Genomic DNA, 24,577 nt, shown 5'->3' with positions numbered 1-24,577 from the left:
GAAATATCTTTTTCCATCTCTTGACTTTTAGTCTGTGCATGTCTTTCGGTTTGAGGTGAGTCTCTTATAAGTAGCATATAGATGGGTCTTGATTTTTTATCCATTCAGTGTCTCTATGTCTTTTGATAGGTGCCTTCAGTCCATTTACATTTAGGGTGATTATCGATAGGTATGTACTTATTGCCCTTTCAGGCATTAGATTCGTGGTTACCAAAAGTTCAAGATTAGTTTCCTTACTATCTAAGAGTCTAACTTAACTCACTTAGTATGCTGTTCCAAACACAATCTAAAGGTTCTTTTCTATTTCTCCTCCTTTTTCTTCCTCATTTATTCTTTAAATATTAGGTATCAAATTCTGTACTTTTTGTCTAGCCTTTGATTGACTTTGAGGATAGTTGATTTAATTTTGCATTTGCTTCGTATTTAGTTCTACTTTCTTGTTTTTTTTATTTTGGTATCATTATTCTACAATTACATGAAGATCATTATGTTTACTAGGCTACCCCCTTCACCAAGTCCCCCCCACATACCCCTTCACAGTCACTGTCCATCTGCATAGTAAGATGCTGTAAAATCACTACTTCTCTGTGTTGCACAGCCCTCCCCATGCCCCCCACGCACTATACATTCTAATCGTAATACCCTCTTTCTTTTTCCCCGCCCTTATGCCTCCCTTCCCACCCATCCTCCCCAGTCCCTTTCTGTTTGGTAACTTTTAGTCCATTCTTGGGTACTCTGATTCTGCTGCTGTTTTGTTCCTTCCGTTTTCCTTTGTTCTTATACTCCACATATTAGTGAAATCATTTGGTACTTGTCTTTCTCCTCCTGGCTTATTTCACTGAGCATAATTCCCCTGGCTCCATCCATGTTGTTGTGAACGGTAGGATCTGTTTTTTTCTTATGACTGAGTAATATTCCATTGTGTATATATACCACATCTTCTTTATCCATTCATCTACTGATGGACACTTAGATTGCATCCATATCTCAGCTATTGTAAATAGTGCAGTGATAAACATAGGGGTGCATCTGTCTTTTTCAAACTGGGCTGCTGCATTCTTAGGGTAAATTCCTAGAAGTGGAATTCCTGGGTTAAATGGTATTTCTATTTTGAGCATTCTGAGGAACCTCCATACTGCTTTCCACAATGGCTGAACTCATTTGCATTCCCACCAGCAGTGTAGGAGAGTTCCCCTTTCTCCACAACCTTGCCAACATTTGTTGTTTGTCTTTTCAATGATGGTGATCCTTACTGGTATGAGGTGATATCTCATTGTTGTTTTAATTTGCATTTCTCTGATGATAAGCGATGTGGAACATCTTTTCATGTGACTGTTGGCCATCTGTATTTCTTCTTTGGAGAACTGTTTATTCAGCTCCTCTGCCCATTTTTTAATTGGATTATTTGCTTTTTGTTTGTTGAGGTGTGTGAGCTCTTTGTATATTTTTTATGTCAATCCTTTATCAGATCTATTATTTATGAATATATTCTCACATACTGTAGCATACTTTTTTGTTCTATTGATGGTGTTCTTTGCTGTACAGAAGCTTTTTTAGCTTGATATAGTCCCAGTTGTTCATTTTTGCTTTTGTTTCCCTTGCCTGGGGAGATATGTTCATGAAGAAGTCACTCATGTTTATGTCAATGAGATTTTTTGCTTATTTTTTTTTCTAAGAGTTTTATGGTTTCATAACTGACATTCAGATCTTTGATCCATTTTGAATTCACTTTTGTGTATGGGGTTAGACAGTGATCCAGTTTCATTCTCTTACATGTAGCTGTCCAGTTTTGCCAGCACCATCTGTTGAAGAGACTGTCATTTCCCCATTGTATGTCCATGGCTCCTTTATCGTATATTAATTGGCCATATATGTTTGGGTTAATGTCTGGAGTCTCTATTCTGTTCCACTGGTCTGTGGCTCTGTTCTTGTGCCAGTACCAAATCGTCTAGATTACTGTGGTTTTTCTAGTAGAGCTTGAAGTTGGGGAGCGAGATCTCCACCACTTTATTCTTCCTTCTCAGGATTGCTTTGTCTATTCTTTGCCTTTGGCGGTTCCATATGAATTTTTGAACTATTTGTTCCAGTTCATTGATGAATGCTGTTTGTAATTTGATAGGAATTGCATCGAATCTGTATATTGCTTTGGGCAGTTTGGCCATTTTGACAATATTAATTCTTCCTAGCCAGGAGCATGGGATGAGTTTCCACTTGTTAGTGACCTCTTTAATTTCTCTTAAGAGTGTCTTGTAGTTTTCATGGTATAGGTCTTTCACTTCCTTGGTTAGGTTTATTCCTAGGTATTTTATTCTTTTTGATGCTATTGAGAATGGAATTGTTTTCCTGATTTCTCTTTCTATTAGTTCATTGTTAGTGTATGGGTAAGCTACAGATTTCTGTGTGTTAATTTTGTATCCTGCAACTTTGCTGAATTCCAATATTAGTTCTAGTAGTTTTCAGGGGAGTCTTTAGGGTTTTTTATGTACAATATTATGTCATCTGCAAATAGTGTCCCGGGACGCTTCCATCCAGCTGTGTGGTCACTGTGCCTTTAAGACTTTCAAAAGGCACTCACTTTTCTTTGTCCCAGGGTCATTGGCTGTGGGAACCCACTCACAGGTCTTACTGTCCTGTTTCACTAGTTTCCCGTACCCCATGCACGCCCTGTGTGTCTGCACTCCGGTGCAGATGGCTAGGGCTGGCTATTTAGCCGTCCTGGGCACCCTCTCCCTCCCCGCTCCAACTCCTCTCCTCCTGCCAGGATCTGGGGTGAGGGGTGCTCGGGCCCTGCCGGGCCGTGGCCTGTATCTTACCCCCTTCGCGAGGTGCTGGGTTCTCACAGGTGTGGATATAGTCTGGCTGTTGTTCTGTGTCTTCTGGTCTCTCTTTTAGGAATAGTTTTATTTGTTGTATTTTCAGTAATACATATGATTTTGGGAGGAGATTTCTTCTGCTCTACTCACGCCACCATCTTGGCTCCACCCCAACTAATCTGGTTTTAAATCCCTCCATTGTTTATTTCATTTCAGCTACTGTATTTTTTAGGTGTTTCCCCACTGAATTCATACCTTAGCTTTGAATATTTTTCTGTAGCTCCCTTAGCATGCTTATGATTTTTATTTTGAATTCTTTTTCAGGAAGATTGGTGTTTTCAGTCTCACTGAGCCCTCTTTCTGGTCTTGGAGGGATTGTAGATTGAACCAGGTTCTTCTGCATTTTCATAATCCTATTGGATAGTGAGAAATATTAGGTTTGTGTAGGCAGTGCCCTCTTGTTCTCTGAAGCTCTGCTCTTCGGAGCTGTCCAGAACCTGGAGCAGTGACTGTGGTTGCAGGCGAGTGGCACTAGGGACTGCCGGGAGGACAAAGCCCTTTCCTGTATCCTGGCCTCAGTGTCTGCCTCTGCTCTCACAGCCTGTCAGCCATGTCCAGGGAGTGGGCTCTGGGTTAATCCCCTAAGTTGCTGTGTTTGGGGCGGCCCTTGGGATGGCCTAGGGCTATGACGGGTGTCATAGCTGAGTGGTGCTGGTGTCTGCCGGGTGGACAAAGCCCTTTCCTGTTTGCTGGTTGCAGTGTCTGCCTCCATTGTCCTGGTTGGTTAGCTGCATGCAGGGAGAAGCGTCTGCATTAAGCTGTGTAGTTTCTGTAGGCGGGGCTGCCTTCTGGGTGGTCTGGAGCAATGGCAGGGACAGCGGTTTGCATACAGGTTCCGGTGGGAAGGAAGAATCGGCAGGCTGATTATTGTGGTGAGGGGCCTTGTTCCTGCATGGTCAGCAATTGGATGGAGCGCCTGAAGCTCCTGAAAATTCCCAACCTGCTGGGCTGAGTGTGCCAGGACGATTTTGTCTACTATTTCCTTCTCCTAAACCCTTGCCCCTTTAGCAGCCCTCTCACTGTTGAGAAGTCTTTCAAAGCACCCATCTTTCTTTTTTCCCAGGGCAGCTGGTTGTGGAACCTGTTCACAGTCTTAGTCTCTGACTTTGGTTTTCACTCCCTTTAATCTCCAGAGCACCATTCAGAGTGGGTTTGTGCTCCCAGAGTAGATTTCTAGGGCTGGTTATTTAGCAGTCCTGAGCTTCTCCTCCCTCCCAGCTCTGATTCTCTTCCTCCTGCTGGTGAGCTGGGGTGGGGAGAGTGCTCCATTCCCTCTGGGTCATGGCTTTGTTACTTTACCCTTTTCCATGAGATGTTCTCTTCTCCCAGATTGTAGACTGGCTGTTGCAATCTTATTTCTGGTCACTCTTTTAGGAATAGTTGTATTTGCTGTATTTTCATAATATATGTGGTTTTTGGAGATTTCCTCCTCTCCTCTCACACTGCTGTCTTTTTTCTCCAACTAGGTTTTCTAATTTTTATAAGGTTTTTGATATCCTTTGAGATGATATGATTTTTTTCTTTTACTTGTTACTGAGATGAATTGCATTACTACATTTGCTAATGTTGGACCATTCATGAATTCTTGGAATGACATCTATTTGGTTATGACGTTTCCTTTAATACAGTACTAAAATTTGTTCATTTATATGTTCATATGTGTATATGGCCTCTAGTTTTTATGTTTTTATTAAGTTTTAATACTGGGTTATTATATCTGTTCTTTTAATTGTGAAGTTTTATATAATCTCTTAACATTTTCGAATCACAGAGTGAGGCATTTTGACATAGTAGGCAAAAACATTGGCTTTGTATCAAATAGTCCTAAATTTCAATATCAGGTTTGTTATTCTCTCTGTGTGACCTTAGTTTTATTCTTTTAAAAACACAGTTACTAGAATCAGCCTTATAAAGTTGTTTCGGGTTTTTGTTATATTTTGAGTGCTTTTCATGTATCAAGTGTTTTATGTGTAATTGTTTAATAAAGTACTATTATTCTTATTTTGTAAATGAAGAAATTGAGGCAGAGAGAGGTTAAATAACAAAGATTGCATAGTTAATAAGTAGATTTGAACTAGAGCCCACTTAAATGGTGCAAAAGATATAATAAACGTTTGATTAATTGTGGTAATTGCTTCTTTTGCTATTTTATTGAATCTAATGTAGATACACCATTATTTGATGTATCACTAAGAAGGAAAAAGGCTGCCTATGAGGCAATGCTTTCATTATTAAACTATTCCCCCTGCCATCATTTTTGTTCCATTCATATTGTCATTAAATTTAAGAAACATGTTAAATCTGTATTTAAAAATAATTTAAAATAAAATGTTATTGGTCATCTTTGCCTAGGCTAAGATAACTTTAGCACAATTTGATGCCCATCTTATCTCTTAGATTTTATTGAGGTAATATTAAATCTTAATTCCAGTTTAAGTTAAAAATTTATGCATCTTATTCTTAACAATTGTTTTAAACATCACAACTCTGAGACCAGTTGTTTAGACCTAATCATTACATTTACCATTTGGTTTATAGCGTGCCTTCCTTTTCTCAGTGATGTTTGCCCTAATTCATTTATGGTTTATCTTAATTATCCTGAGTGATTTTCCCCCCAGAATCAGTAATTGATTTGTTTTCTGAATCCTTGCACTTTCTTTTGTCCATACCAGAAAGGCTACTTTGTGAATTCAATTCTGTATGTAGAATTACTGCTTTATAATTTTCTTTAAAAATTTGATCCTTATCCCATTACCTTCTAGCTTTAGTATTATAGGTAAAAAGTTAATAAATTTTACTTTGCTTTGTAGGTAATGTGTTATTTACTCACTCTCATTTGTTTACACTCTTACACTTTACTCCCTTCTTCACTGATCAGTGTTGTGAAGAATTTTGTGTGTGTGTGTGAATTTTGAGACTCAGGAATTAGGGTTTTTTGTTTTTTTTTTTTACATATGAGCCTTTGCATGCATCACTTTTATTCCTCTCTGAAGACTATTGAATGAGATTTTTGGATTTGGAAAATTAGCTGTGGCAATATTTCTGTGGCAAAATTCTGTTAATGCTTTGTTCCATCTTTGCTTTTTTTTCTGGAAGTACTAGTGTAAGCATATTAGATTCTCTAGAATTCATCTTCCATGTGTCTTTTTTCCTTATAACATAAATCTGTTTATCATCTTTTCCTAAGGATGGGAATTCCCATGCTAGTATTCACTTCACTCATTTGGAGTCAACACTTTCTATGACTATTTTCACTGTATTTGCATGTTTTTGGACACAGTGTTCATTTACAGGACTTTCTTATTTTTAAACTCTTTTTTTCATGTAAGTCTGTCATGTTTTAGCAGTGTAGAAATCTCACTGACAGGAATTTAAAAAAATTTATGTCTTCACTGTTTTTTGTATTTTATTTTATTTTAGATGTAGGCATTTGGTCTAAGTGGCTTTTCTTTTGAGTCCCCAGGTTTTTTTCATTATTTGTTAATTTTTCATTGATTACTTGTATTTTTTAAAGCATTCATTGTATGCTAGTATACTAGTTTGCTGGGTGGCGTGAACAGCAGAAGTGGATTCCCTCGCAGTTGAGTTCAAGGTCTCAGGCATCAGCAGGTTTGGTTTCTTCTGCAGCTCCTCTTCTTGCTTGTAAATGTCTGCCTTCTCACTGTGCCCTCACATGGTATTTTATCTTTTTTTAAAAATTGAAGTTTAGTTGATAAACAACATTTTATTGATCTCAGGTATACAACACAGTGGTTCAACAGTTACACACATTATTAAATCCTCACCCCAACTAGTGCAATTACTGTTAACTGTAACGTTAACAGAACCATTGGCTAAATTCTCCAAGCTTCACTTTCATCCCAAGACCAACTTAAATTATGATCGAGATTTTTGTGCTCCTTTATCTCTCTCATCCTCCCATGGTATTTTATCTTTGTGTGTGCATCCCTGTATCTCTTTTGTGTTTCCAAATTTCTTTTTATGAGGATGTCAGTCAGATTGGATTAGGGTCTAATCTAATGACTTCATTTTTACACAGTCACCTCTTTCAAGGCCCCTTCTCCAAATGTGGTCACATTATGAAGTACTCAGGGTTAGTGCTTCAACCTGTGAATTTGGAGAGGGGGCCACCCACACAGTTCAGTCCATATTAGGTAGGATGATTATATGGTATTTTCCCTCCCCTTGGTTATTTACTTATTTTTTTATTGTGCCACATGACAGTGTATCATTGGACAGTGGTATATGGGGTTCAAGTCATTGATACTTTTTTAATTTTAGATATCTTGTTTAATTTTTCTCCTTTGTAGTCAGTGGAAATATTTCAGTCAAAATTAGAAGAAGCTGAAAAGATTTCATCCATGAAAGAAGATTGTAGAAGAGAAACGTGGAGGAAACCAATGTATTCAGATAAAGCACAAAGAAATCAAGACAGTAGAAGGTCAGACTTTGTAAAATATAATAAAAGTTCAAGGTATAGATACAGTTCAACAGATACTACACACAATATCAATAAAGGTAAATTTAGTGGTGATGAAAAAGATAATAGATCTGAGACTTCAGAAACACACAGAAGAGAATCCAGTCAAAGCCAAAATCAAGTGCTTTCTTCTCTTGGAAATTTGAGACCTAAATTCTTAAGACCTTCTGATGATGAAGAACTGTCATTTCAAAGCAAGGGCAGAAAGTTGGAACCATCTAGTTCATCTTCAGCCCTGGTTGCTCAGGGTTCTGTGCATTGTGCTTTTCGAAAACCTGCGGAGAACAGTGATGGAAGTTTATCATCATGGAGTCTCTCTGATGGGAGAGAAGGAGAAAGGAGACATTCAAATCGAAAGCCATTGAAAAGCAGTCGCAGTGTTGACTCTGAATGCATTTCAGGAGATGTGAGAGAAAAGTCACAAGATGAGATCTTGAGAGATGACATCCTGAAAGGAGAACATCTCCGGGACAAAAAGTCTTCATCTGCTGGGTATTGTGTCATTTGTTTTTTAAATTGATAAATGAATATTAAGGTCCAGAGGATTCAAAGAACTGAACTATATTTTTAGAACATCAGTTCATAGGTATGAGTAATGGTTCCTGTTAAATTTTATGGAAGAAGTAAGATACGCACATTTAGCAGTTGAGTAGGTTTGTTTTATGGATTGCATTTTATTTCAGTTTTATTTAACAAAACTGTAAGAATTCATCTTTATAACTCAAAATTTGTTGCTCTTTTGCAGTGTAAAAAACTGAATGAGTTAATAATCCTTGTAAATGGATGTGCTATAGGAGTTATTTTGATAGATTTTGTTTCTATTGCCATACTGTTTTCAAGCGAAATTACTCCATTGTTGAGTATAATTGTAATAATAAACATTGCATACCAATTGGAGGTCTGGGAGATTGAAGGAAAATATGCTGCTGTAGCCCACATATGAAGTGAAAAAGATATGTGAAAGATCATGCAGAGGGAAGAACAAATTAGGGTGTTTTTTAGAGAAAGAAATATACATTTTTGACAGTTGACAGGCTTTAAAGGTAATATTAGTGTTAAAAAGTGAACATAGGTGGGATGGCTGGTTGTAGCTATAATGATTAAGAAAATGGATGCACTTACTGTTTTTATTGTTCTTATACCTGTTGCAATTAGAGGGCTGGGTCAGTAGAAGAGGAAACCCAGGCTGAGTGGGATCAAACCTAGGAAGACTTGATTTAGTCGTAGGGCTGGCCCTGTTGGAGATAGCCGTAAATAGGGAATGTCCAAAGGATAATGACTAATTTATACTTGAAAGATCATTAAGATATGTTAAAAAATACTGCCAAATGAAGGGGGCACTAAAGAAGAAGTTTTAGGAAATAATAGATTTCAACGATGGCAGTAGTAGGTATAAGCATTGTAGTTTTGGGTCCTGAGTGTGGCAAATTGCTTTTGTTAGTGAGTACGTTTGAAGCTGTGGCTTATAAAGCACTGTGTGTGGCTTTCATTGAGAAGGAGCTGGCGAGATTTGGACTGAATAGTAGGAGCTGTGATCAAATGGGCTCTTATTCAAGTCAAGGTTTTGCTCCCAAATATATATATAATTGTCCAGGCTTCCCTCCAGGTGTTCTGGAAGGTAGACTATTTCTAGTCCCCATTGCTAATGGGGTGAGGCTCTTATTTCCTGATATCACTAGGGTTGGCTTCACATTTGGGTGATCTGTAGGTCTTTACTTCTGTGAGCAGCTAAGCAAAATACTCTTAGCATTCCGTTGGTTTCTCTAATTGCTTCATACTTGTATGTTGTATTTAAATTGTAAGCTTCTGGTAGATACACTGTAATACAGCACTCAGTGAAAGCTGTATTTTTTGGTCTGAAGACAATGTGCTTTCTTAGCTGTGTTAATTTTGATGTTACAGATGGTTTGAGGCTGTCCAGGAATTCTGTGATTGACTGACTGGAAAGGGAAAGAACAGTCTAGGAATCATACATGTAGGTGAAAGAAAAAAAACCGGAGCATTTAGAGTGGTGTAAAGTAAAAGGCCAGGGGAGAACCTTGCAGAATGCCTACTTTTTTGGGACTGAATAGATTCAGTGAAGAACTGGTAGAAGCTGTTTGTTGTTTATCTGAACATTATCCTGGATCTATGTTGAATTCTTTATAAAATGCCAGAATTCTGTGGAGCTTTAGAGAGAGTAAATTTCCTAACTAGAAGAAAAAAATCATAAAACTGATTTTAGAACTAGAAGAAATACTAGTCTTACTCCTCTATTTTCCAGATGTGGAAAGTGAGGCAACTGAGGTCACTTTTGCACAGTGTTAGGTAACTAGGGTTGCCATATTTAGCAAATAAGCAAGAAGTAGGTCCCTTACAATATTTATGCATACTTAATGCTAAAAAAATTGTTGTTTACCTGAAATTCAAATTTAACTGGGTGTCATGTATTTTATCTTGCACATGTATGTAACAGCCATTTCCTGGGTCTGTGACCTTTTAACAAGAAATAACAGATAATTCTTTATAGAAAACCTAATATGTATTTAAGTTACATAGCTTCACAATGCACATGCTATTCTGAACCTTGTTTACATCTAGTCAGTGTATCTTAAAGATCTTTTCACATTAGCTCATATGTATGTATACTTTTTTCATTTTAAAGGCTCTTTAATATTTTATTGTGAAACTTAGATACCAGCTAGTATTTCTCATCAGTCTCTTATTGATGGACTTCAGGTTGTTTCTAGTTTGTTACTCTTACAAATAATGCTGCAGTGAATTGTTTTGTATGTGTACTTGTATATTATGTAGCTATAGCTGTATGATAAATTCTAAAGAATGAAATTAAATTTATGTATTTTGTTGTATTAACTAATTTATACTTTTGCCAGTCATATATTAGGATAACTTTTATCTTTCTTGCTGTCAGTATTGTTGAACTTTTTAATCTTAGCCGTCTGTATAGTTAAGAAACAATTTTTCCTTGATCTGCATTTCTTTAAGTATAGGTAAAGTTTGGCATATTTTTATAAATGTTGTTTATTTTTATTTTATTTTTGTTAGCAAGTCATATGTTTTGACTACCTTTTGAGTTCTTTGTGAGAGCTCTTTATAGTTGTCATGTAATGTATGTAGTTTTTTTTTCTTCATCATTTCTAGATTTACTTTTTTTCTTCTTTTTCATCCTTTCACTCATTCTTAATGTGATCAGATTTATCATTATCTTCCTTTGTCCCTTTTAGGCCCCATAATTACCTTAAGTAGCCAAAACATCCCGTAGTTGTGGCCCATGTGATTAAGAACTTGTTTTTCTTAGAAATGGAATGTGTGAAGAGAAGGATGCCAGGTTTTGAAGGTTTAAGTATAGTCATGAGATTCTTAGACAGGAGAAAATTTGAAAACAAGTGGTAAGAAAAGAATAATTAAAGGGAGGAGATCTGTGAATACTGCCAGCAGGCAAAGAATAATTGCAGTATACTCAAGGTTTCTGAAATGTCATTGGGCTGGAGCTTTTTAAATTACTTCTTGCTCCGAAGTTTTCAGCCAGTGTGTGTGTGTGTTAAAGAGAATAGATTTTAATGGAAAAATGGGATTTGCTATTTAGAAATTAATTATGAAGAGGACTTCTGAAATATAATAGTAATCCTGGAAAATGAGAACTGCTTGTACTTTTTCTTTTTTATAGGGTAATTGCAAATGTCATGGTGATGTTTCTTTTAGAGCATCTGCTCATCATTTTAAATGGTTTGGGAAACCCCTAGTTCTTGCTGTTTGCTAGAGAGCAGTGTCTTTGCTGTGGTATTGACAAGGTGACATAATGTCTTGAGTTACGTGGGCCCAACAACTCTCATTTTAATGTCTTTATTTGATACCTATTACTGTTCTATTAAGTGTGTTGAAGTATCTATTAATATTGAAAATACTAGTATTAGAGATGATCAGAATTCCTGATATATCATCTTATTTATCCTCATCTATTAATAAACAATTTAATTCCTGTTAGGAATGCCTGAAAAAGAAAAAAAAGATGTGTGAGTACGAATTTCATCATAATGAAAGATGCCTCTTTTAAAGGTCTAGTGAAATTCCAGTTACCTTCTTAAACTTACGAGCTTTGGTTGGACCTCAGCACACCTCATTGCCTTCTCTCGATTAAAGCCTTAAGCTTGCACACTGAGAACTGAAAGGAGAGTAAAGTTTCTCAAAAGGAAGAGTCAAGTAAAATGGCAAAGGTGTGCCTCTGGGCAGACAACAACAGAGATCTTTGGCAATTTAGTCAAAAATACAATCATTGTAAAAGGATTTATAAACCAGATTTCATAGACTAAATTGTAATGTAGGTTAGAGATGGTTGAGGCAGAAGTACATGTGGGAGGCATAGGTAAACGAAGTGCCTTCCTCACTCTCTCCCTCTTTTTTTTTTTCCTTTTAAGGTGCAGGTACTTGAATATGTTTATGTTTTAATGGGAAGTAGTCAGTATCAATTTTAGAAGAAGCTAAATATAAAGAGGGATGATAGATGGGATAACTAAGCAAGGCCCCAAGGTTAGTGTGGGTGGGTGTAGGATCCAGTGTTCTGGTACAAGCAGAAGGATTAGCCTTGGGTGCAAATGTTAAAGAAGAGGAAAATGTGATGACAGATTGTGGGTGACAGGAGACAAGGATAGAATTCTGATGACATGGGACATGGTTTTTCAACCTATGATCCATCCCAGCACATTGGTATTCCTTTTCGTCTGTATATGGACCAAATGAATTTGGTAGCTTCAGGAAAAAAAAAGGTGATGTAACAGTTTGATTCACACAGAGCTCTCAAAATGGAGATGTCCTCTCATTGTTATGACTTACTGCTATTAACTTACTTTATTTTTACCAAAAGATATTGATGACTGTTTGAAACAAAATTACCTTAAAATTATTGTTCCACGTGCACTTCACATTTCCTTCAAGTAATCCTTGGAAACTGAAAGTCCGAGAAATGGACTGTTTCTTTTACTCATTCAACTTTGAAAAAAAGGTTCTGGGCTGGTATGACAAGGAATGAAGAAACAAAGGAAGGTTGTATTTGTGTCAGAGATGTCCCTCAGAACTTAAATTAGATGGTTTTGACAAGTTTTCTGCTCTTCATCTTGTATTTACTGAATACTTCAGTTTCCCAGGTTGAATGGTATAAAAAGATTATGACATAGAATGTGCCTTCAAGGAATTCACAGTATTATAGAGGCAGTTTGTAAACATGTGGACAAATACAGCATATAAGTGCATGGCACATATAGGTTCTTATATTTTCAGCACTTACAAGAAGGGATGGTTAATTCTTCTGGGATATAATTATGGGGAACAGAATCCAGGAAAGGTGTGTAGGGAAAGTTGTGAAGTCTTGAAGGATGAACTCATTAGGCAGTAAGTGGAAGAGGTCAACCAACATGAGGGGAAAAGCATGAGACATGAGACAGCATTGTATAGTTGAGCATTTGCAAATAGTATTTTGGAATGTTGGATGCAGTAGCTCCCCAAGGGAAAGGTATATCTCTTTCTAGTCTTTGCATTCAAAATCCTAGTGTAGTGCTTAGCCTCTGAATCTTTTACAGAATATAGTCAAGTGGGAAGAAGGTGGATAGGCAAGTACTAAAAATATTTCCTGAATACCATGTAAATGGCTCCAGAAGTCATGCTTATGAGTTGGGCAATATTCTATAGTGTTAAGAAACAAGTCTCTCAAGGATTTGAAACTGATCATATTTGTATTTTAGAAAGGTTGGTTTGTTAAATGGAACAGATTTTGAGGCTGATACACTGATTAGGAGGTTATACTTGAGAGACAAAGTCATGAAGCAAAGGAGTAAACGGAGAAGAGAGGAGGAGGGTGAGTTCACATCCATGGCTCAGTGATGAAGGCTTTAATTCTGTGGTTCCTTGAAAGGATTTGGTTACTTCTTATCTGTGTACCAGCTTTCAGAAATTCTTTTTTTCTTTTCTTGAAGAAATTTCCCATTGGCTTTTAAGCATGCTGAATGGAGGACTAGTTGGAAGATTCTTCTTTGACTCATTAATGGGCTCTCAGTGGCAAAAGGAACTAACCATTACTGAGTACTAGGTTAAGTGTTGTGTTTGGAATTTCATTATATTGCTGCATACCGTAATTGTATACATTATTTCATTTAATTCTGAATTCTGATAATGTGAGGGTAGGCATTAAATTTTTGATTTTATAGTCTCAGAGAGATTATGATACTTGCCCAATATCATAAAGCTAGTAAATGGCAAAGAAACTGGATTTGAATCCCTATCAGTCTGATTCCAAAACCCTTTTCTTAGTACAAAGAGGGATTTCCCACTTCTTGGCAAGGACCTTACAAGGTTACAATTGGCATTTTAAAGAAACAGCCTTTGGTGCTTCATGAAAAAGCTTCCATTTGGGAGTTTTAGATTTGATTAGTAGTATGTTTTTAGGTATTTAAGCTTTTACGTTATTGGTATCTATTAGTAGGCATGAAATCTATTGACATACTGACATTTGATACAATATTTTATTCACATTCCTAAATTTTTCCTCCGCAAAAGAAGGATGGACTGATGGATGGCTTTTGGTCTTCCTGATCCTGTCAAACTCAAGCTTGCTTGCAAGAGGGCTTATTTTCTGAATGACTGAGCTCAATAAGAAATCCTGTGTAGACTTGGTGTTGTGTTTGGAGCATCTACTGGATTAACACAGAAAGGTTTCGAGAAATATTGGGGAAATCACCCCTTATCCATTTTATCTTTCCTCTCTATTTTTTCAGTTGACTGGGGGTTGAGATGAAAAACAGATAAACTAGATACAAACTTTGTTGGAAAGCAAAACTTGGTCACATAAAAAAGTAGTTGGCAGTGAAAACGAGGTAGGAAAAAACAGCAGGAAAAGCAGCCAGAGAGTTTCTCATTTTGGAAGTTGGGCAGTTTCCGAGATAGAATCCGGAGCAAGCTAAATTTGTGGTGGAATAATTGCACTGGTACTTTTTAGAAAGGGCATGAATTGTGGTTATTTAATTTGTTTTGCGTTATACATATATGTAAAATTTGATTTTTTTGATTTCCATATTAAGGATAGGAATGGTAAAATTTCAAAGCATAGAATTCTGGACAATTAATTAAATGGGAAAGAATGCAGGTTGAGAAAAAATTATGTTGATGAGTAAGACTTTTTATTGAAATATGCTTGACTTGCCTGAAATTCAAATAAATTACATTTATAGTACAATAAAAATGAAGTGTATCTCAGAATTTAATTTGAAAAAGTTACTGAAAAGTATTTTCTGTACAAAAAAGTACAACTAACGATACAAGTAATACCTCAACCCACAGAAGCATATAAAAAGTAATAATGCTCTCCTGATTACATGAAGGCAAGTGCCCCTACTGTTCATCTTAATTGGTTTTTAAAATGTAGAGTGAAAGAACTTCTTTTTAACTGCTTTTTAAAATGTGGAGAGGAGAAAAAAAATGTGTAGCATTCTTATGGTGCTTTACCTGAAATATTTTAGGTTTCTTATCCAAGCACCTGAGTATTGTCTTTCCTTTCATCATACAAGAAGTTCTTACAGAAATCCTGGCAGGGATTAATGCCTGTTTTAGAAAAACTCGAATATTGTCTATTAAAAGATTTGTATTCTTTTTTTGCCTGAGGTGAATTCACTATTTAAAAATAATTTCTGTATATAATTGTTAGGTCAGGTGTTGATTTGGAGGTCTATTTATATATTTTTCTGTTACATGCTCAGAATGTATGTTGAAAATTGTAGTTAATTTTAATAGCGTATGATGAAATCTAGGAATTAAGGGAAACCATGAATGTGGATATATATCCTTTATATTTGAAATTAGGACAGGTTTTTTTCAGCATTAACATTTCTTTATCACTCACCTCTGAGGGTTTTTAAAAACAGCTTTATTGAGGTATAACTGACATAATAAACTGCATATATGTATGTGTGTGAGTATATGTACACACGTGTGTATATTTGCACATACACACATACATATATCCTCACACACACACATTTAGATATATAGTGTACAGTTTGGTATGTTTTGAAGTATGTGTGTACTAATGAAACTGTCACCTCCCTCAAAGTTTCCTAGTATCCTTTCAGAATCTCTGCCTCTCAGCCCTCCCCATACACTTCCAACTCCACTAGGCAACCACTCATTTGCTTTCTTTCATTATGTGCTTTCTTTTCTCTTGGGTAAATACCTAGAAGAGGAATGGCTTGAACATATGGTAACTACTTGTTTAAATTTTAAGAAACTGCCAAACTGTTTTACCAAGTGGTTGTATCATTGTGCATTAACACCAATATGAGACTTCTAGTTCCTTTACATCCGTTCTGGAACTTGGAATGATCAGTCTTTTTAATTTCCACCATTCTCGTGGCTCTTAGCAGTATCTTATGGTTTTAATTTGCATTCCCCTAGTAACTCCTGATGTTGAACATTTCTTAATGTGCTTTTTTGCCATATGGATATTTTTTGTAAAGTTCTTAGAATGGGTAGTGGCTTTGCTTTCATTTCTTTATTGGTAATTTGTGTCTTTTTTTCTCCCTGATCAGTAAGTTTATCAATTTCATTGGTTATCTTAAACAGCTTTTGGTTTCATTGAATTTCTTTATTGTTTTTCTGATTTTTATTTAATTTGTTTTCACTCTGGTTTTTATTACTTCTTGTAGGCTTAATTTGCTCTTCTTTTTCTACTTAAGCTGAAAGCTGAGATAACTGATCTGAGATTTCTTCTTTTCTAAATATTTAGTGCTATAAATTTCTCCCTATGTTATGCTTTAGCAACATCGTACAAATTCTGATATGTTGTGTTTATGTATTTATTCAATTCAAAATAGTTTTCAGTTTCTCTTTTATTTTGTTATTGGTGCATGGGTTATTTATAGGTATGCTATTTTGTTTTCAAATTGTCAAGGATTTTCTAGAGATCTTTGTTAATGATTTCTGATTTAATTTCACTGTGGTCAGAGAACATAGTTTGTATGACTTGAATCTCTTTTAATTTGTTGAGACTTGTTTTGTGGCTCAAAATGTGGTCTGTCTTGGTAAGTGTTTTACATACACTCACAAAAAATGTGTCTCATTGTTGGGTGGAGTATCCTATGAATGTCCATTAGGTCATGTTAGTTGACAGTGTTATTCAAGTCTTCCATATCCTTGCTGATTTTCTGTTTACTCATGCTATCAAATATTGAGAGTGGAGTCTTGAACCCTGCAAGTATAATTGTGGATTTGTTTGTTTTTCTTTGTAATTCTGTCAGTTTTTGCATTATGTATTTTGAAGCTCTGTTATTGGGTATGTAACTGTTTTAGGGATTCTTCTGTACTCTTAATGTATGAAATGACTTTTTCATGTGAAATGACCTTCTTTGTCCCTGGTAATATTTTTCTCTCTGTAATCTAAGCCACTTCAGCTTTCTTTTGACCAGTGTTAAATATGATACATCTTTTTCTGTCCTTTTAATGTTTAACATATTTATGTCTTTATATTTGTATTCTTTGGAGTAGTTTTTTCCCTGAGTACAAGTAGTTTCTTGCTGAATACTCAAAGGGAAGGCTGTGTAGTTCTGTGGGATTCCCTCACTGTGCAGCTCTCTCTTTTCTAGCTGTCTTGAAGTTCTTGGATTCATCTGTCTCCTTCACTAAAGAGTCCTTCAGGCTCTGCCTGTGTTCCCCTTTCCTTCACTGTAGTTTTGAGCCTTTCTTAAGGCAGTAAGCAGGGAAAACTGTGTATGCCAGGAATTTAACCTTGGCTGGAAATTTCTCTTTTCTTTTGTGAGACTCTATCGTACAGGTTTGGCACATGATCATAGTTGTAAATTTGTTTATGTTGTATGACTGATTCTGAGTTGATTTTGCAAAAGAGCACATCTCATTGTTTTTTGGAATGCGGTTAAATATGTCATTTCCTGGTTACAGTTTCTTAGATTATCAATAATTTATCACATTGAATGAGACAAATTTCCCCTAGACATGTAGAATTATGGTGTGATTCTAGAATTTAAATTTCTTCTGTTTCCTTTTTAGAATGAGTATGGGAATATTAAATAATGAAGACTAGTTGACTTACATTACTTATCTCATTGTTTCTGGGACTTTAGTCAGTTATTATAATGCCAATGGGCCATCATGGCTTTGTAACAGAGTACCGTAAACTATTGGTTTATGGTGGAACATTGAGGGTGTTTTTTTTTAATGTGTCAGAATCATGATTTGTTGGTGCTGAATTGTTTGTTGAGGCCAATTAAAATAACATTTGAGTCTTGACGATGTTACATGCAATGTAACTGCATTTCCTATACTCTTACTATGCCCCTTTCAGAGGCAGTCCAGAGGATGATTCCATCCACATCTTGAGTGTTGATGAGAAGAATAAGTTGGGAGCCAAGATCATCAAGGCAGAAATGATGGGAAATATGGTAAGACTTGTATGTTCTTTTGGAAAATAGTAATTAAATATTTAACTTCTTACAAGTAGTTTTGAAAGTTCCTTAGCAATGTGAATGTAGCACACTTTGAAAATAACTGCTGCTTATTGATTCTTTAAAGAAATTCTTGAACACTTCTGAAAACAGTACTGTCTACCTCTAAGTAAATTATCTTTCTCTGTCAGATTTCTGAAATTTAAGGTTCTAGGGAACTAAATGTTTTTTAAGTTCTTTTTTACTTTGCTGTTTGCTTTATTTTTGGATTTCTAACTTACTGAGCATATTTCAGGGGGACAAAAATGTTACTCTCTTCTTTCCCATTTTTAGTCGTGTATTATTAACAGTGCAAATTACTTTCTAAAATTCCCTTACTTAGGAACCAGAAAATGAGCTCCTAAAAAGGATGGCTAATTCATTTATTCAAATGGCAAGGCAGTGTGCTTGTGCCTGATAATGTGTTAGATGCTTTGTATAGGTTAGCTTATATAATTTCCATAATAATGTGTTGCTTTAAGACTGATTTACTTCAAAATTGAATACAAGTATCTATCTATCTATCTATCTATCTATCTATCTATCTATCTATCTATCTATCTATCTATCATCTATCTATCTATCTATCTATTGTATTTTCACGTTCCTGTTATACATGTTATAGTGCCCATGGCAGAATAGCAATGCCAGACAGCTTTCTGTGTCTTTACAGAATAGATTCCCTCATGGTCATATGTATGTACTCATCTTAAACCCAAATGTAAGTGATTTTTCAGTTGCTTTCTGTTTTGGTGTATTATCAGTACAACATTCTTTAGTAGAACAAAAGGTGGCCAAACAAGATACTTCTATTTTTTATCAGTTTGTATGTCTAATGAAAGGTATATTTTGCATATGGTGCTGTCTCTCTTTGAATCTGGTCCTTGGTAACCCTGAATGTCAGCTGAACCCAGAAATTGATCAGAGAGACAAAGTGACAACAGCATGAAAATAAAGTTTGAGTTTTGAAAGTACAAAGCAATTAGTTAAAATAGTGGAAGACAGGTCACCAAGTTAGGAGGTTAACTTATGTTAAAAGAAGTGTTCCTATTTGCATAGAACCACTGCAGTGGAGAACACTGTTCTTGGCTTGTCATATACTTCTGTTTATTTAATTTACTTCTTTGTGATTGATAGCTTTATATGTCAGTTGTTTTTTTATAAATTCCTATAGACTTTCTAGGGTAAAAATTAAATATGTTCATAATTCTTATCTAAATTACTCAATAAAGAAGGTAATATTTTAAATTGTGTGATCTTTCCTTATTTCAAATAACTGACATTTTGAATATTGGAAGTTTATAATAACTAAGGAATAATAAATGTCATTCTGAAGGTTTTGTATTTCTTCCATCTCCCTAGTTCCTCTAAAATATATATCCTTGTAATTATTTACCTTCAGAGCATAAACAACTGCCACAGGTATTTGAGAAGTTTGTAACTGGGGTGAGCTCATTCACAGGCAGTGTACTAGGCTGGGAGTTGGGGGCAGAATGGAGGTGATGTCTGCGTGGGTGTTCATGATGCTATTTTCCCTTCTGTCATATACATCTGAAGTATTCTACAGTGAAGAATGAAACTATGTAGCACTCTTATTTTTCTTGTTTTTCTGTTTGAAGGAATTAGCTGAACAGCTAAAAGCCCAACTTGAAAAGGCAAATAAATTAAAAGAAACTATGACAGAAACATCAAAAAAATCTGTGGCAGAGGTAAGTCATGGAAATTTGTAGGTATGTAATTACCTTGTGTAATACTGCTACTGGGCAGTGGTGATATTTTAATATAAGATATTTCTGTACCTGTTAAGTGTGTTTGTATGTATATAAGCTTGTTTATTTGCTTGTTTTTAAAATTTATTTTCATAGGTACTGCTTATGTTCCACTAGTGTTCTGGAAAAATCTATAGGCCAAGGAGACCTGGTTTTATTCTGGACTTAGCCGTTTACTTTTTAACGTTATACAAGTCAAACTGGTCCTTAAATTCTTCCCTTACAGAATGAAAGGCTTGAATTTGTGTCCACTTCATGTAAAACAAATTATTTTGTTCTGGGATTCATTCTTCCATCTATCAGTGAGCAAAACAGACAAAGGCAACTATCTTCATGGAGTTTCATTTGGGTGGGGAGAGAAAGTAAATGATAAAAATAATAAACCCTACAGCATATTAGAAAGTTCTCCATCTTCGGGCAGGGTAGTGGGGACCTTGAGTGCTAGGCGTGTTGGTGGCTTAGGGTACACAGGGTAATTCTCACTGAAAAAGTGACATTGATGCAAAAACCTGAAATAAATAAAACAGTGAATCTCTGTGTATCTGAATGAAGAGCACTCCTTGCACAAGAAACAGAAGTGGGAACGCATCTAATGTGTACAAGAGCAGCAAGGAGACCAGTGTTGCCGGAGTGGAGTGAGTGGAAGAAAAGGACGTAGAAGCTCCAGGTTAGAGAGACTATGGGAGGCCAGGTCATGTTAAACTTGACCTAGGTGGGATGAAGAGCTATTATTGGGCAGTGAACGGAAAATATATTTTGACAGAACCATCCTAGCTTCTTTGTTAAGAAGGCAAATAAGGGCAGAAGCTGGAATCTTGTTAGGCTTTGGCAATAACACACACAAGACATGATAGTGGCTTTGACCAAGCAAGTAGCTGAGGAGATAGAAGGGATTAATTTTTTATATACATAAATATTTTCTGTGTATGTTTTGAAAGAAGAACTGACAGGATTTTCATGATGGTGCGGGTGGAAGGGGAGCAGGAAATAAAGAGAGGAGGCAAAGTGGACCCCAGGGTTTTGCCTTAGCAGCTGGAAGAATCAAGTGGCCATTATTTGAGGTGTGGAAGGAAGAGGAGAGATATGTTTTGGTGCAAAGATTTTAAGTTTCGTTATAGATAATTGAGTTTGGATATCTTTTAGATGTGGAACAAGTGGAGATGGCAAGTAATGCAGGTGGATAAAGTTGAGGGTAGGGAGAAGCGTGGGCTGAAGATAAAAACTGGGGAGTTATTAGCATATAGATGGTATTGAAATCCATGATAATGTATGAAGTCACCATAGGAGTAAATGTATATTGAAAAAGTTGAAGGGCTGAGTTGGGTACATTACAGTGTTGAGAGGTGTATACTGAGGTTTACAACTGATTTTAAGAGACTATCCTCAAAGATTAATTTACACAATTTAATGTTAGGATGAGAGGAGATGAGAATGTATGAAGACAAAGGTCCATGGAAGCTTCTTCAGGCTAACATTATTAATAACTTAGGTAATAGTATAGAGGAAGCTTAGGAAAATAGCTGTTTTTACTAAGTTGTGCTAGCTAATGTTTTTAAAAACTGGATAATTTAGAATTTTTTGCACAGATTAAGGAATTGAGAATGAGAAACTACAGGGAGGATAAAAAATTAGGGACTAAAAGAGGATAGCTAAAACTGGTTGTACTGTACAGTCTATCTTAGATTCGTTTGCCAAAATAATTTTTTTCAAGTGTCCTGGCAGTTGTAATACTTCTGGACCCAAACTTTTTTGTGGTTTCTTAGTACTAACTCACGTACTGGATCTTCCTGCAGGATGGCCTCCACAGTATGACCCTGCTTTTCTGCCTTACCTCCAAGGCTCTCTGTGTAACCTACATGTCTCTTTGACATTTGCATATGCTGTTAATGATCTGTGCCATGCATCACCCTCTTGAGGCTTTGTCCACTTTTCAGTTTGTTTACCTCCTTCATGAAGCCTTTTTCTTTTTTTCTAATCCTCTCAAACAGCTGTAACCTTTTATTCTTTTGAAACTTCAAGGACCTTTAAAGTGTTCTGTGTGCAATTCATCTTTTCAAATTAAATGTATTTGTATTGTCATCACCCTGCATTCTGTACCAATCTCTTCCCTGACACTAGTCACTTTATATGAAAGGGTTCTAAAACTGGCTGGATTTCAGGGGTTCCCTTGAGTATGTAACTGTATTAATGATGTCTTAATGATTTTTAGCTCCTCCTTGCTTATGAGCAGTGGACCTTATAACTCAGTGGAGTAGAATGCAAACTTGTAGTCAAAGTAGTATACAAAGTAGAATTTCTGTTTGTAAGCCTCTGCTGGAAACTGTATAGCCCTTTGAAGCTTCAAATAGAAAGGCTGATATATTCTAAGGATTCTTGACCAGAAAGTAAAATTTTCATCTTCTCTGTAGGGATGGTACACTTGCACATTCAATCCACTTACACTTTACCAGGCACATGTGTCAAACAAACCTTTTGAGCAATTCTGAAAGAATTCTCCACTGCCATTAAAGTCATTTATTCCATCAGGGCCAGGGCCTTGGCTTATCTACATTTCAGAGTAGTTTTATTAAGAAATGAGGATGAAATACAAAGTTGCTTACTACTACACAGAAATTTGCTGACTTTTTAGAGGAAACTCCTGAAATACTTCTGGTAGAAATTTTGTCCTTTCAGAGAAAAGAGATTCCCATTTATAGAACAGTTGAACAGGGAGGAATTATTTCATTACTTAGCTTATTTGTTAGAAATGTTACTCTATATGAACAAGGTAAATCTCTTGATTCAGCAGTCTATGAATATTATTTTGGCTTTGGTTGAAAAACCAACACTTGTAATTACTGGTTTGCTTAGTTCTCTTCTTCTTTAGAAGTAATACATTTAGTATTTAGGACAATTTCTTGTCCTATTTCTTTAAGTCCATATCTACTGCCTAGGGTAATACTTGGCACATTGTAGACACCAAGAAATACTTGAAATATTTGTTGTATAAATGTCTTCAATTTGTTTTCATGCCTTTAATTTTCTAATGTAAATCTTAAAAACGACCCATGAATTTCAAAATCTTCTTGTCTGGCCTTCCCATTAGTATAGTTTCCTTATTTCAACAATAATCCCACTATGTAGTAACTCTGTCTAACCTGTACTTAGACACTGAATGATAGGAGCCCTTGAGTTTTGGAAGATTACCAGTTCTATACCAGTACAAATCTAATTCTATTCTTTAATATATTAGATCCTAATCTGCCCTTCTGTAACTTCTATCTGTTAATAATCCTTCAGTGGAATCACATCATAGATACATTTATTCTAAGTGAATTTAGCTCTACTCTCTTTTATTTATTTATTTGTTTGTTTATTTATTTATTTTGGTATCGTTAATATACAATCACATGAGCAACACTGTGGTTACTAGATTCCCCCATTATCAAGTCTCCACCACATACCCATTAGTCACTGTCCATCAGCGTAGCAAGGTGCTATAGAGTCACTACTTGTCTTCTCTGTGCTCCTTCCCCGTGCCCCCTCCCATGTTATGTGTAGCTCTACTCTCTTTTAATAGTGTACAAAATTCAGCTTACCATTTGCAATGAATAATGAATTAGTGATTGTATAATAGTATAGTGGTTTTAAAGTTTTGTTTGCATTTCTGGTAAAAAAGAGAAGTGCAGTATTATAATTTGTGGGTAGCTGTTGTGAGCAAGGTTTCATTGACATTTTCTTGAAAGAAATGGAGAAATTAACTGAAGGCCTTAGATGGTCATAAAACATGAATAAGTAATGAAAGAAACAGATAAACTCATCTGTGGCATTTTATACATAAAGTCAGGTAGGTACTTAACTGGTAATTTAAAATATTTCTATTAATAGCAGTTAGACCATACTTGATTATTCCCTTAACACTATCTTTTCCATCTGATTCTTAGGTACATTGTGAGTTCACTGTAATATTATTGCTGTGATTCCCAGAATATCTATATGCCAAGATTGGTTTTCTGTGTTTGGCATCACAGTCTTTGCAACTGATCCCCATAAACATAGTAAAAAGGAAAAAAGAAAAATTACAAGATTAAAAAAACTTGTGTTGATGCATTGCTTCTTCATTTTTAAGCAGTGAGGTTTAATCTTTATTCAACAAATACTTCTCAGTTCTTTCTTTGCAGAAGTCACTTGCATTCTCAATTTTCTAAACCAAATATTTTAAATCTTAAAATAAACATTATTGCAGCTTTGCATTTATTCTTCCATTTACCATATCACATTACCGTAGGTGTACTTAACTTGATGGTATAGCCTTTCCTGACCCGGAGTAAGTGCAGAAGAATATTTTATTTCAGTCATTTAGCCAGTTTCCTCCCCAGCCAAGTGAGGTAGGTCAGTGGATGTACCTATTTTGTATACAGTTTGACTTGTTTTTTAATCCTCCCCATAGTATCACTAATTTCTGAGCTTTACAATAGAAGTTATATCTTATACATTAGTAGAGAACTTATTTCTTTAAATAGACTTACTAAAGAGCAAACATTTCAAGCTAAATTAAAGCTAAACAATTTCATAGATGATACATAAATGGAAACACATTTTAGAATAGCATAGGATCTTCTATCTGCTAATTTTTCTCACACCTCACATCAACTTTATCATGAAATAGCGTCAGTATTACCTGCTAAATGTTTCTTAAATCTGTTGTTTGCTGTTCTTACTTACTACACTAAGGTGATCGTCATCTTTTCATCATCATCGTTTCTGCCTCTGAAGTAGCTGCTTTCCATCTTGACTTAGTTCCTTTGCACAACACGTTTCCTTTGCTTGGAATTTTCTTTGTTTCCACTATTCCCTTAGTTCCCACCTGTTCATCCTTTAGATCTTAATTATATATCCCCTTGGAAAATATTCTCTCTGGAAAGAGAACATATTAATAAGATTATTTATACATATATATAATTACAGCTCTGATAGGGCTCCAAAGGAAAAGCATAG

At 35.7% G+C, this 24,577-nt stretch overlaps 1 protein-coding gene and 1 long non-coding RNA gene across 2 annotated transcripts in view; one reads left to right on the top strand and one right to left on the bottom strand.

The window, feature by feature from the left end:
• CWF19L2 (CWF19 like cell cycle control factor 2) overlaps window positions 1–24,577 on the top strand; it is a 139,772-nt gene that overhangs the window by 29,785 nt on the left and 85,410 nt on the right. The window contains exons 8-10 of the mRNA XM_036902659.2: window positions 7,184–7,845; window positions 17,693–17,789; window positions 19,451–19,540. Of these exons, the coding sequence (XP_036758554.2) occupies window positions 7,184–7,845; window positions 17,693–17,789; window positions 19,451–19,540 (849 nt within the window). The remainder of the gene's footprint in view (window positions 1–7,183; window positions 7,846–17,692; window positions 17,790–19,450; window positions 19,541–24,577) is intronic.
• The window catches only part of LOC118921072 (uncharacterized), a 35,700-nt gene continuing 18,433 nt past the window's right edge, over window positions 7,311–24,577 (bottom strand). The window contains exon 2 of the long non-coding RNA XR_005028183.2: window positions 7,311–7,628. This is a non-coding gene — a long non-coding RNA (uncharacterized LOC118921072). The remainder of the gene's footprint in view (window positions 7,629–24,577) is intronic.

Source organism: Manis pentadactyla, chromosome 13 (assembly GCF_030020395.1).
Source record: "Manis pentadactyla isolate mManPen7 chromosome 13, mManPen7.hap1, whole genome shotgun sequence".
Lineage (NCBI taxonomy): Eukaryota > Metazoa > Chordata > Mammalia > Pholidota > Manidae > Manis > Manis pentadactyla.
Note: the sequence above shows the minus strand (reverse complement) of the source record. Positions and strands in the feature narration are given on the sequence as shown.